This window comes from Alligator sinensis, unplaced genomic scaffold (genome assembly GCF_000455745.1).
Source record: "Alligator sinensis unplaced genomic scaffold, ASM45574v1 scaffold386_1, whole genome shotgun sequence".
NCBI lineage: Eukaryota > Metazoa > Chordata > Crocodylia > Alligatoridae > Alligator > Alligator sinensis.
Window position 1 is genome coordinate 289,617 of NW_005841996.1, and position 14,645 is coordinate 304,261.

General features: G+C 44.1%; 1 protein-coding gene across 7 annotated transcripts in view; it reads right to left on the reverse strand.

Annotated features, from left to right (window-relative positions):
* The window catches only part of PDCD6 (programmed cell death 6), a 16,142-nt gene extending 1,969 nt beyond the window's left edge, over positions 1 to 14,173 (reverse strand). Inside the window, exons 1-5 of one of the 7 annotated variants that reach the window (XM_014518909.2) lie at positions 13,970 to 14,173; positions 13,145 to 13,206; positions 4,215 to 4,259; positions 2,570 to 2,728; positions 1,591 to 1,700 (exon numbers count right to left, since the gene is read on the reverse strand). In XM_014518909.2, the coding sequence (XP_014374395.1) occupies positions 1,591 to 1,700; positions 2,570 to 2,728; positions 4,215 to 4,259; positions 13,145 to 13,172 (342 nt within the window). In that variant the 5' untranslated portion in view covers positions 13,173 to 13,206; positions 13,970 to 14,173. Of the gene's footprint in view, positions 1 to 1,590; positions 1,701 to 2,569; positions 2,729 to 3,159; positions 3,286 to 4,214; positions 4,260 to 11,587; positions 11,694 to 13,144; positions 13,207 to 13,969 lie in introns of those variants that run through there. The other 6 variants (XM_014518910.2, XM_025201478.1, XM_025201477.1 and 3 more) reach the window with 6 other exon arrangements.
* Positions 14,174 to 14,645: the final 472 nt, after the last annotated feature.

The window sequence follows — 14,645 nt, forward strand, 5'->3', positions numbered from 1 at the left end:
TTTTGGGAGGGACGGGTTGCTATCTCACTTGATGCGGTCTCCTCTACAAGGATAATCTGTAATAGTTCATGTGTCTTAATGATAGGATAAGCACAAGAAAACTTTTAAGGCTAGATAGTATGTGAGAAAGCAAGTTTATATAAGATGGTACCTCTCAATTTTAAAAATGCCTAAAAAGCAAAAACTACCAGAAATATTAGTTGTAATGGAAACCTTTGCAACTTCAACAGTCCTCTGGTAAATCTCATTTTAATGCCTACTACAAATGAAACTAAGACTCAAGAAGAAAAAATCTAGACACAGATTTCATTCCATCTGTTGCGCGTGATATCACTCTACTCAAGTCCTAGAACAATAATTAATGTAAAAGGTTACAGTTTCCTCACTCTTTGGTCTCAATGATAAGGGTATATTAACAAATTAGATGCATTAATAGATGTTTTAAGGCTTGACCAAGATGGATGCCTACCAGACAAAGCAACAGCTGCTGAAGCCCCATGTTGGCAAGCCAGATCAAAATGTTCCACAGGCTGTAGGTTGCCAACCCCTGCTCTAGAAAACAGAGGGTGCAGACAAGTGCAGCTCCCAGCTGTAACTGGGAATGATTTTTGCAAAGTGTGTTACAAGGTTACCCCAAACCAAACAAGTTCACTGTTAGATGGGGGTGGTGAGAATCATGCTGCAGGCTGAGAGCATGCAGCCAGGTTCCCATAGCAATGGCCAGGGCTCTCTGTCAGTGCTGGCTGTTTTCAGAATGGGAAGGGGGAAAGGCAACAGAGGGAGCTTGTTCTTGGGGCTCCCCAGCTGGTGCTGAAGGGTGGGGTGGGTGAACTGGAGGCCCCCCTCTGGCCTGGGCAAGACCCCCCAGACTGAACTCCCACTGCTCCCCTTCCCCACCTCCCATTCTGAAAACAGCAACAGGCTGGGAGCTCACAGACACAAACTGCAAAGATGCTACATTTTGAAATGTCTATCTGATACCTCATGCAATGGAAAGGGTCAGGTTTTCACCCTATCAGCCTTTTTTGGCGCTGTTTCCAGCTGTACACTTGTTTGGTTACAGCTACAAACTGCTTTCTGTGGCCAGATTGGGCAAAAAAATGTCACTTCTGTCCGCAGCCAGACTGCTTTCAGCTTATCAAAGGAGTATCAACAAAGTTCAACACAAAAACTTGTTCTTTTAGTGATAGTCACAAGAGGAGAATAAGAGCACAACAAAAACCATATTTGGGACCAAATTGTATTCCACCTATTAGTCCCCCAAGTGCAATTTATTCCACGCTGCTCAAATTCTGAAAACACTGAGCATTGATGTGACATGGATTAACAAAAAACATGACCAGAAGGTGACTCTGAAAGGAAACACCCACTAGAGTAAAATGTGCAAAGAATGCTGCACAGAGAGCCTCTAGATAACTCAGATCCATGTTCAAACATTTCAAGTCTTATCTGCACAGAGGGACTCATAGCAGAGTATTCCTAAAACTGACAAACTACATTCCTAATCTAGCATGTCTGCCCATTTTTAAATATACAATTTCTATACAGGTTAGATTCTTATATTGACATTTGATGCATCTAGTCTATTACCTGCAAAACAACGCAGCACTGAATGAAGTCATCAAAAGCAACTTGTCCTCTGCCTTGTCGGTCAAATTTCCGAATGAGGATATCATAGAATTGCTCAGATAGTCGATATCCTTAGAAAAAAAGATACCAAGATTTATATGGCCAATGCCAGGTAGTGTGCATTAAAGTTATTAGTGTGCGAGACATGTTTAAATTACATTGCAGAACAGAAATCAATATTAAATGTATAAGCAGTTAAATGGATTAATTAGAAGCTCAAAGGGTGTTTACAGGAAAACACATGCTGTATCTAAATGCAGGCAATATGAACACACAAAGAAAAAATGGAAGCTCTGTGAAATTAATATTACACCTCCCATTAAACAATTATGGGGTTAAAAGTACAAAGGCAAGCATTTAGCACTGTGCTCATATTTTGCAGCAACATTTTAATTCCCATTAAATTGAAGAGAGTTGAATAACCAAGGTTCTCTTCTCAAATCAGGAAGTGAATCCAACTGTTCTTTAACTGGGTGGCCTAAGCTGTTATTTTCACAGGCCATTTTCTGTTGTTACTGCACGGTGATACAGAATGCTACAATGGAACAATTAGAAGCATACATCCGAATCGGGCCAAAGCTTCGCACAGCCCTAATCTGTATTATTTACAGATAAATTGGCTGAGATGCCAAACACCTAATCACTTTAACAAAGCTCATGAGAGTAAGTGTAGCATTTAAGAATTACCATACTTCACACTTACAACACGTTTTATCAGAAGATCCAGTGTCTTTAAGAGGAACGGACAAATTCCCATTTTTCAAATAAGCCATCTTTTTAGAAGCATTATATAGCCAAACATATACCACCAGATTTATTTTTCATACATACTTTATTCCATTTTTGTCTCAACTGGCAAAGTGATACAGCCCTGAAAATGATTTGGTCTCATCTTGGCGAAGACCAACTACATAGCAAACTATAATTACAAATAAATTACCAAAACCTGTTAGTGCTTGCTTTAGTTCATTTTTGTCAATCATTCCAGAATTGTCTCTATCATACGTTCGAAATACATTCTGCCAATCTGAGATATATTTCCAGACTCCTGTGAATTCATTGAAGTTCACACCACCTTTGTTCTCTCTGTCAAACATGGCTGAAATGGACATATTTGAAGTATTAATACATTTGACACAAAAAGCAAAAACTTACAAGTGACTAGTTCAAAACAGACATTCCTAAATTTGGGGGATAGGAGGGGAAGGGGCAGAGATTGGAGCTTGGGGGTGGAGGGGCAGAAAAGCTGTAGGAGTGAGACAAAAGGCAATGGGGGCAGCTAACACCCCACCCCAGCCACTGCTTTTCCTGCTGTAACAGTGAGAGGGGGGACAACAAATTTAAGGCAACCCTCCAATAATTTAGACCGGGAAAATTTTAACATTTATAAATTTTCCATATAGAGAATCTAACTGGGGAGGGGGGGGGGGGGGGGGCGTCTTTGGTTTGAATAAATGCAGTAAGTATGGAAAGAGGAGAGGAAGTAATGAAATGAGATTAAAAGAAGTGATTTGTCAAAGCACTGCTGACCTGAATGGAACAATAGTTTTCAGGAGCAACCAGGAGAAGAAGAGGTGACGTCACCAAGATAACATGACAGGGAAGTCACTGCTTTCAGTTATGTAGACAGAATGGTGCAACAATGAAACCACTTCACTGAATGGATCAGTTAATAAAAATAATAAAGATTTTGCTCTTCTCCAAGAAGCTACACAGCAATAGGAGCTACAAAAATCTAAAACTCACACCTGGAAGAGCAGCATAATGAACTATTCAAAAGGTATAAGCAAACTGCTTATACGATATAAGCAGACACAAGCTCCTCTGCTTTTACTTGATTTCAGACTAACACAGCTAACTACATCTTCCTGCACAAGGATAGACACACAAATGAGAAAGGAATTTCTCTTTTAAATTTATGATTGGCTTTTAAAGAGAGAAAAGGGAAACAGGTTTCAAAGTTGCAGTTACTTGTAACTTGCTATAACTACTATCTTCTAAATAATCAGGAATGATTTCAATAAACAGAGAATAGGCTCCAATATACGGTCTCCATGTTGGCACTTTTGGGGAGCATAAGGTCCATTCTTTTACTTGATATCTATAATTAAGACAAGATGGCTAAAACTGTACCTACTGATGTTTTTGTATTAAAAAGGAATTCAATATTATGGGAAAACAATCTGACACTTATATCTTCTCTGCATTCCTGATATTCATCATCTCAGTTGCTGAAAGTCTTCCTTGACAATCATGTACATGCACATGTAACAGTACTTTTTTTAAAAAAACCCAAGTATCAGTAGGTCTATTTCAGTCTAATGAATACCTTTTGTGAAGTGAAAGGATAAGAACTGAAGCCTGCTTTTCTTTCACTAAAGAAAAAGCCCACTTACAACACTGGCTATCCTATGTAAAAATACAGCTGCTTCAGAAGCCACAAAGAATCTCTCATGACAATGAATATTCAATGTACTGATAACCTAAAATGAGGTCATCAAGTGCAGCCTTTGAAAGCCTTAGTAGACAGCTAATTAAAACTGTAAAAATATTTCAAGTGAGAAAGGTCAAACAATTACACTTACACAGAATTGACCTGACAGTTGCAGGATTAAATGGAGTCCATGTTCCTGAAACAGACAGAAAAGCAAGATTGTAAAACTATATGGAAGTAATTTTTGATAAATCTGTTTTAACTTTTCCTATATAGCAGAGATGTCAACACTACCCCCCCTCCCCACGATCCAGAGCCAGCCACCTCCAGCAGTGAGGCAAGAGGCAGCAGCATTAACTGCTGTGGGCTCCTGAGCCACAGGGATTGATGCACCTTTTACTTGCCCCTATGTGGCCCCATATGTCAGAATTAAAGGGCAAGACCTATCTTCATTTCCAAGCTCTTCCAGATGCCCTGCAGATTGGATAATACAACTGTAAGCTGGAGCCAGGCCACAGGCCATATCTTTGACACCCCTGCTATGTAATATAGATAGCAAATTCAGAGCTAGACTTTAGAAGCACAAGAAAATATGGCCAAGACCATCTATAGATAATATCTGTCAACAGCTCTTGCCTACCATGACAATTGCAATAAAGTCTCATTCTGCAAAATGTACTGTATGAATTAAGGATTCTTCTTCTTCGCTGCAGAATTTAGAGGTGTTTAAAGCTGACTAAAGGACCTTAAAAAAAGAGAAAGCATCACTTCTGCCTTCACTTGTAGCACTGGAAGTATAACAACAGTGATTTGTCAGCCGGTCCATTATGGTTAACACTACATGGATACATCATTAAACTCAAACTCATCAAGCTCCAAACAATTCAGGCATCCATCCCCACGCCCCGTCTTTTTGCCCCCACTGCTCCTATTGGAAAGCTGTTCCAGAACTTGATTGCTTTAGTGGTCAGAAACGTTCTCCAAATTTCTATCCCAAATGCATTTGTAAAAAACCTGGTCTTGCGCTGCAATAACTCCAGATCTCTAGGTCCTCTCCCCCTGCATATCCTCAGGCCTCTGACCAGGGTTCCCAGCAGCGATGGTGCAGAGTTGTGCCCCCTGACTGTGGTGGCAGGCAGGGGGCAGCAGCACTGAGACTCCCTGCTCCACCCTCCTGCACCCGGGCTTGCCCACTGGGCCATGGCAGCAGCTCCTGACCAGTGCTGGTCTGGCCAGGCTGCAGCCCTGTGCCCCGCTGTTTGTGCAGAAGTCTGGGAGGGCACATGCCCCCTGACACATCCCGACATGTTGCTAATGGCCATGTGCCCCTACCCCACACACCCACCCCCTGCCACACACACACATACCCCCACCTGGAGCAGGAGGGGAGCTGCTGCCAAGAGGGAGAGAGTGGGGGGGGGTGGGGGCAGCGCACTGGCATATCAGAGCTGCTCAACACCACAGAACAGCAGGGGGGGAGGAGGAGAAGCTGCATCTGGACCTGCATCTTGGCAAGTGAAGGGGGCAGGGGGAGCTCTGATTATTCATGATAAAAAAGCCGAAATAGAGGTATTCAGACTTTACTTTATTATAATGAATGAGGCATTGATTGGTAGGCTTCCAAATTGCTTTAAAATTATAAATATATCAATAAAAAATTGTTTTCAACTGATATCTATACACACACACAGGTGTATGTATACATAGTGGCATTTCATTTTAATCGTGGGAAAAATGTGGGGGGGGGGGTTAATCAGAGAATTTTGGATTTTTTTTTAATCAGCAAATAAGGAGCCCTACTCACCACCAAACAAACTGGAAAGTGAAAAGCTAAAACAGGTTTATTACTGCATCAGACAGAAAAAGCAAAAAGAAAAAAGGATGCTAGCTTTGGAGACAGACATACAAAAGCAAAACCAGAAACCTCACTGCTGCTTTCTACCCTGAATGGGACAACAAAGTGATTTAGTCCTCAACCATAATGGGCTGAATGAAAAACTAAAATCAGCCCTCCAAAATTGTGGTACATATCTTCAGTGGGGAAGCTGACTGTAATTTGAAGAAACAGAAGTGGGGTGGGATTAGAGCAGACAGACAACGTGACTCATGGCCCCAAAATGACTGACACTTCTCCCCAAAGCTACAGAGAGTAGGGCCAGAGTCCAGTGTCAGCCGTCTCAGCCACCGGACTGAAGATCCTTTGAGCTGGCTGAGAGTACAAGCTGCTGTATACTGTTTGTGGTATCTTGATGCAGTCTGTGATGTGGAAACAACTCCTTATTACTTACATGAACTTATACAGAGAGCTGTTTACAGTAAAGAATTAGCAATCCTGCTACCGCCCACAAAAGGGTCTGGGGTGACGCTCCTGCAGACGTCGCCTTTGTTCCAACATAACATTTATGGCAGCACGAAGGCAAAGAAAACGGATGTCCTTGCCTTTTGTGACACCACAAAACCCCAACATTTGTGGCTACGGTGGTATCAATTTGTGTCTGTATGTAGCAAGGGATGTCTGTTTGCTTTAAGGCATGAGAGTGTAGGCAGCCTGGAGCACACTGCGGTCTCCAGCTACCCTAGAAATTCCCAGGCAGAATCAGGCCCCTGAAGCACCAGGAGCTCCTGCCCAGCTTTCCTGGGCTCAGAGAGGTGCCAATTCAACACCCCAGTGTGATTCTATTGAGCCCTGGGGGGGCATCTCCAGTCGCAGGTAACACATGGCTCACTGCCCCGCATGATCAATGGGAGGGACAACGGGTACTGTGCATTTGGTCCAATTAAGTGGGTCAGCTGTGTGGGGGCACATACTGCTGCAGCTGATCTGCTTCATTTGGCAAGTCTGTTTCTAGTCCCAGCTCCTGTCCTGCCGCAATAGTAGACACAGAGTTTCCAGGAGGACTTACTCCTTGTCACACAGCCAGCCATGACTGGAAAAATCCTTTTTTCCTCCATTCTACCTTCCAAAAAAACACAAGGAAAGTGTTTTATTTGAAAGTGCGTAATATGCAAGAAAAGACTGCTTTGATCCAGCTCCTACAGGTTCTGATGTAAAAACTTATCAAGTTTGGCAAGCAGCATCTACTGTAGGCCAAAACAAATGGGAGAACATAGATTTCATAGACATTCGGGCTGGAAGGGATCCTGGAGGATCATCGAGTCCAGCCCCCTGCCCAGGGGCAGGAAGTCAGAATGATTTAGACCTCAACTATAATGGGTTGAATGACAAACTGGAACCTAAGTCTGAACCATGCTGGGGAGCCCATGCTGCTCCAGTAAAACACTAGAGAGTCTAGTGCTTCTGAGATCTGCCATTATAAATAAAGATCAAGTCACCATGGGACTTGCACAGCACTTGTGGCAGACGCATCAAAGATACAGCTGAGGCAATTAATACTCCCATTGCTCTTTCTGCCACCAAATTTCTGGTCCAATGGGCTGGATCCAGAATGTGAAGCTGTGTCCTCTGGCCTAGGGGGCTGCCTGTGGGGCTGAAAATGTGGCAGTGAGAGGAACAAAGGCTGCTGTGGCTCTGCTGACACTGCCCCAGTGCTGTGCCATGCTGCGTTGCACCACACCACCTGGCCTTGACACAGGCACAGGTGAAGCCTCCGGCTCCCAGAACATCCCTGAAGTACCCCAGCTAGGACAGCCACATGCTGCTAGCCCTTGGCCTTATGGGTTCAAAGCTGGCCTGACTGATGAGAATAACCTCAGAGAAGAAAAATGGAAAGGTCCTGCAAAACCTCTGCACTAAGAACACACTAGCAGCACAAAGACGATATGGGCAATGAGGCAGTGGCCCAGTTGGGAGTCACTGAGGACTGGAGAGGCTGCGGAAGGGAACAGGAGAGCTGCACGTAGAGATAAGATGGTCGCATACATTGTGACTGGAAGCTTCAGTAAGAACAAGTAGAAAAAAAAAAAACTTTACAGATTTGCACATCACTGCACAGAGTCAAAGCAACAGAGTGGAGGAACTCAAGCTCCTAGTATGAGAGACTGAACCAGACATTGTAGGAATAATGGAGATGCATAGGAATAGTATCTGTTACTGGACTGCGGTTTTTAAAGGATGCAAACAACTTAGGAGCATTAGAAATAAAATAAAGGTGGTGGGTGGCACCCTACAATGAAATGGTAGACTGTCAGGAAATAAGATGCAATGACAAAGATAAAACAGAACCCCTCCCCAGCCCAGGACTGCTGCCGGGCAGATAAGCCCTGCCCACGCGCTCCACCTTTGAAACTAGCTCCAGAGCTCATGCCATGTAGAGGCCTATGCAATGATCCCAAGCAGGGTCCACAGCTCTACAATATTCAAGGGTAGTTCTAAACACGTCCCAAGGATGGTCAGGCCTCCTGGGCCATCTACTCAAAGATTCTCCAAAACTACAACTTCAACATACAACACGCTGTATGTAAAAGCAGTGGAGACAGTGGCACTGCCAATACCCTGCTCCTGAAATGTCAGAGAAGTCATTGGTTAATTAATATATGCTCAGAGGATCCTAGGAAGAGGACCCTACCCCATGCTACAGAGTAGGCCCATACTGCAGGTGTTTTGCCCTTTCTGAACAAAAGGAAACATTTTTTCCTGAGCCCATGTATGGGGATCCTCTAGCCAAAAACATGAGTTAAACATGAGTTTTAAAGTCCCGGCAGAAATATCAGTGCACTACAGACAAAAGCCTGCAGCTTTAGCTGCACCAAGTGAACCAAGACCAAAGAATCTGAGCAGTACTAGGATGCATGCTCAGCATCTCTTTGCTGCCTAAGCATGAGTGTGCTGGAGAGGGAGTGGACAGACTACAGATACTCAGCAGCAGTCCTAGGTTCATCAGGGAGCCTGAAACTGAGCCCTAAGACTCTGCCTGCATATACAGTCTAATTTTTGCTCTGGGAAGGCAAGACATACAAAAACCCCATGGAATCCAAGGAGTCTACTGCCCTAAACAAATTGTGTTTGTAGTTACCCAAGTGTAATACCCACATCCCCTCTGCCTCAGTTGGAGCCAGAAGAGTCTCTGCTCAAATTTCACCTGCCTTCAATGTTACGTTCCCAATATTCCAAATATCCTCAGTCCTCTAGCAAAAAAGGGCGTAGGGTCAGATAGCCATACAAAGCAACAAGCAAGCAAAGACTTTAGTCACCTTGAGTTTCTTTTCCATCTCTGAACCCTAATTACAAGTGCTTTTCTTCTACAGTCTCAAAAGAGTAAGTCTAATTACACTTACAAATTGCACGGGGGGGGGGGGGGGGGAAAGACACAAACCCCAGAAAGGGAAATCAATCAGCCACAGATCCAAGAATACAGTTCAAGGTCCAAACATTCTCTTTTTCATAAGAAAGAATACTGGAGAAGCAACTGTTTTCTCCCTACATCAATCTATCCCCAATTTAGTTTTAGGCATGTCCTTGCTCTTTTTTTAAAGAGACTTTCTTTTGTGTGTCAAACTCATATTGCTCAACTGGTCCAACTCAAAGCTTATGCTCATCCAGAACAAGGACTCCTAACACATTAGTTTTAGCCTGTTCCAGCATCAGGGCTACGGCAATGCCAATAGTTCAGCCAAGAATTTTACTGAATAGGACTGCTGCAACAGAGGAAAAAGACTATACATGGACACTGCAAAATGATAAATCTTGCCACTTCCAGTAGCCACCAGAAATGCTGAGCAGTAGCTTGTTAGTATCAGCTTCTTATGACAGAGGAGCATGTAATATTTGTAAGGTGTTTTTGAACAGGAGGGCGGGGTGTCTATGTATCACCTGCAGAGACCTCCCTGGAGAGAAAAGCCCAAGCCATTCTTTTCATAGAGTTTATGTTTTCAGTGAAATTTCTTTCTGTTTTAACTATTAGCTTCTACAATATGCTCAGCTATGAAGATAACTTTCCAAATGTGAACCAAATCTACCCTGACTCTGCTGGTCATTGCTGTTCAAGCAGCAAAGGTTGTATTCACATGAACACAGCATACATTCAAATATTAGATATTGGAAACATTAGGATACGTAATTAAGAATCATTAAAAAAAATAAAAAGGACACGGTGACAACGTGTAGGTTCTTGTCACACATATTACTGTCAAGTTAAACAAAGGCACAAGCACACATCTAGACACTTAGAAGAAAGGGAGTGGATAAAACCATTGGTGACTAAAGCAATTAATTTTGTGTATGCAGAATCAACTGCCATTTAATACCAGGGGGAGGTGGGGGGAGCATATAGTGAACTATTAGGGAGCATGGTTTGTTCGAATCTTCTAGAGGATGAACACAGCATCTGAAAACGTGTTTATAGAGCTGACTAGCTTATCTGTTTTCTCAGTTTTCTTACTGTTGTTTAGATAGGGGTGCGCTCATTAAATTATAATCAAGAGTGAAAGCTGCTGCCGAGTACAGCAAATAGACGAGAGAAACAGTTGTGCAGAATTTAAGCTGGGAAGGATAACTTCACCACTGGAGTAGACTATGAGGAAAACAAAACTAATTTAAGGACTGATGAAGAGAGGGGGCCCAGAATCCTTGTAAAGAACAATTTAAGGTCTGAATGAAGATAGACACTCCAATTCATTCACCTATTTTTGTTAAAATGTTGTTCTGCCTTTTCAAGCAGTTTATTCTGGTAGTGAGGTTGGGGGCAAGGGGGAGCATCTATCCACTGTAATCAGAAATGGATCCAGAATTTTACAAAGGGGGATGAGGTGACTGGTGCTACAGGGATGGCTACACCCCCCACCTCCTCTGCCATCTCCCCGACAGGGGGGCACACAGACAACACTGTAGGAGCAGCAGTAGAGGATTTAAACCCTGGGGACGGTAAGCATTTTCCCTCCTCCCTTCCCCTCCGTGCTCAGAGGCATGTCCCCTCCCCTCCCCTCCCCTCCCCACCTGCCACTGCTGGTATCCTTGCTGTTCTGGGGGCAATGGGAGCTCTTGTCCCACTCCAGCCAAGCTGTGCTCACCCAAGACTGCGGCAGTAGCAGGCAGGCAGATTCCCCCCTCCCTGTGCCTGCTCCTAGGCTATCAGGGTACCTCACAGGCAAGGGAGGGGGAATGTGCCTGCTGGATACCATGGTCCCCACTGAGCTTAGTTACTGCCTACCCCCCTACAGCCCAGCTGGAGTAGGCAGGAGCTCCCCTTGCCTTGGGGACAGCACAGACCTAGCAGCAGCAGGAAGGAGAAGGGTCATGCCTTTGAGCATGGATGAAAAGGGAAGGGACAAAATTCTTATTTTCCGTGAAACTTAAGTCCTGGAATGGTGCTCCTGTGGCATGGTCAGAAAGGGGTTAAGGCCACACCAAATCATCCCCTCTGGATCCACCCTCAATTGTAATCTTCTATCATGCAAAATATAAAACCGAATTCTTTCAAAAACAATAAATACAGGTTATAATGGCACCAGATTTGTAATGGTAAAACCCACTGCCTGGATATATTCCTAAACAGACGATGACTGTTAAAAATAATGTTTTACTGATCTTAGCACTGCAACCCAAAACATCACTCAGACTCGACTCACCTTCCTCACAGACAGGTTGAGCAGAAGGGATGACAGAATTAAACTTTGCAGGGACCTCACATGAAAGGAACTTGGGAAGCAATGAGGAGCTACCCAAACTCAGTCTCTGTGATTTTCCAGAAAAAAAGTAAATTACTAAAGAACAACCAGGTCCACTCTCATAGCATTACATGATCAGTGAACTGCAACAAAAGTTAATAAAACAAAAATGTTTAACAAGGATACCTGAACTTCACCTTCAGATCACTAATAAGCTTATTATAATCCCTACCAACGCCTCAACACAAGTGATTTCATGGTGGCTAGGAAGTCCTAATAATAATCTAGGGAACTGTTGAAGAAATGGCTTCTGGAAGCGCTGATTACACTTTTCCACCTTCCTCGCTACACAGACATTTATCTGTGTATCCAGTAAGAAATTCATCAGCCAGGACTCTTCAACTGGTGGCCCACATCCAGCTTGCAAGGGGTTAAGGTGCAGCATACAGGCTACTGGGTGCTGGGGCCAACAGCATAACGAGAGGGGGCCCAGTGAGCTCACTACTCACATGCAGTGAAGGGAGCTTGATGGCTGTGCTGCCTATCTGGTGGTGAAACTTTACGCTTCAGGGGTCCTGGGAGCCCATGCAGTGTTCAGCTCTCATGGCAAGCGGCCTAAGGCCTGTGACCAGTGCAGTGTGCCACCCCTAGTTAGCTGTTCCAAAGTTGGACATCCCTGTCATAGACCCTCAGTCTTCTTACCATGCTCACTGCCTGCATCATGATATGCCACAGATTACCTGTTCAGTAAAACCAGTTGGAGGTACTCCTGCAAAATGTCCCTGGGCTACAGACTGATTAAGAAAAGGGAAGGCCATGTTCAGAGATATAAGTAAATATTTTGTATGAAAACACAAAGCTGCTGGGAGGCTATATTAACATGCTTTTCCTCTCGTATAACGCAATCTGATTCCCAGAAACTGGGCTTGTTACGCTGCTACCACTTAAGTACATAAAATGACTAATAAAGAATCTTTAAAAAGAAAAAGAAACAAATCCAACTTCCTTCTTAAGGGTTAAAAATATATGTATATGAGCATGCAGGGTCAGAAAGTTACAGGTTCTCTACCTGATAATCTCTTATGTTCTTTTCAGTCCTTCCTGAGAGGATTGCTCTTACCCCTTTATTCAGATCATCAGTTTCTTTTGTACAGTAAAAGCCCTGTTATCCGGCATTCGACTAGCCAGAATACTCTACTAACCAGAATTTCTGGCCAGTCGGCTGGCTGCGAGGGGTGGGCAGGGGAAGCTTGCAGGGAGCCACTGCCACCCTATGCTGTTGTTACTCCACTGCAGCCACCGCCACCCCCTGCCCCCGCTTTGCGTCCAGCTGGAAACCCCTGTGCCTCAAGTAACAGGCATGTTCAGATTCCCGGCACCCCGCCACTCTCAACTTATGCTGGATACCAGAGCTTTAACTGCCCGTAGAAAATAACATTTATATTATATAATCCAAAAAGCAAATGAGATATTGTACTCAACTTTCAATAAAGTACTTTTGGATGGAGCTATACTTACCATTAGATAATGCCTGCTGAAGTTCCATGTCAGATATTATTCCACTCCTGTCTTTATCAACCCTGCAAAAAGAATTTTAAATGTTTCCATGTCAAATTAACAAATTCCACTCTAGAACCTGAAACGTTCAAGAGATTCTCTCAAAGAAAAAAGTTCTCAATAATAATGTTAAAACAGCAAAAATTCAATGAAGCACAAAAACCCTGATTTTGCACGCTTAATGCATGAGTCTAATTTGAAGTCAGAGTGACTATGTTTGTAGCAAAACTACTCCCAAATGGAAATGTTTGCAAGACTGGGACCCCACAGTTTCAATATACAGGATAAGGAAAGAAAAAGATTAAAAAAAAAATCTGGTATTTTAGGTACAAAAATACAGTAAGTATCTTAAGGTTACCATAAACCTAAGGCTTTTTCTGCACCATGGATCAAAGACAACACAAACAGAAGTAAATAATTATCACTGTAAATAAGTAGTCATGGAGACCTCATCACATGACTGTCTTCTGCAGACCACACCTAATGAATTCAGTATAATAATGAAGAGACCATTTCATTATAAACATACAAGAGATAAGAATTGCCAAGAAAAAGGAGGAAGATTATTAGAGTAAACCAGGTTGAGCATTAACAAACACAGAGAATAACCTTTAAAGAGGTATTTTCCTTTAAATGAAAAAGAAAAAAAACAATTAAAAATTCTACCATAGTCACAGATTTTGGTATAAGATTCTTAGGAAATAACTGGGCATCTTTAGAAAAACAGAGCATGTCATGCTTGTTAAAGGCTACAACCACAAACAAGCCCGGACAGTGCAATAATACCTAAACGTGAGGCACCAGATGCCAGACTGGAGGCCACAGAAGGGAGTTCGGCACAGAGCCTTCCTACAAAATGGTCTGTAAAGGAGGAGGCATCAGGCCAGAGTCCACAGCATCCACGTGCTGAAGCGCGCAACGCAACAGAAGGTGTCACAACACTTGCAACAACGTAGGTGCCACCGGCTGTACTGACTCTATTAGAAGGCAACGTTTCTCCCCCCACCCCCCATTTAACATGAGGAAAAAAGCCCCTCACCCTACAGCCGAGCATAAGGCTGCAGGGGTCAGGACGGGAGCCAGAGCTGCCTCTGCACACCCAGCCACTCCTACCCTGCAGCCCCTAGTCCTGCCCCCCCACGTCACCTCTCCCTGCCCCGCACTGCCCCTTTCCTCTGCTGGGCTCCCTCCTTGCTGCAGCCTGGGGCACGGAGCATGTGCCCAGCCCAGCCCCTAGCAGCACTGCGCCCACACTCCTGCTGCAACAGGAACCGAGCCTGCCAGCAGGAAGCAAAGGGGGGCGGGGAGGAGGAGGAGGCGGCAGGGCAGGCGAGGAAGGCGGACAAGGGCCCGAGACCACAGGGGCGGGAGCAGCACGGGGAGCGGAGCCAGGGGCAGCCCGAGGCTGCAGCGAGGGCAGGCACAGTGGGGAGGCAGCAGGTGGCAAGCTGCCTGCCCCATT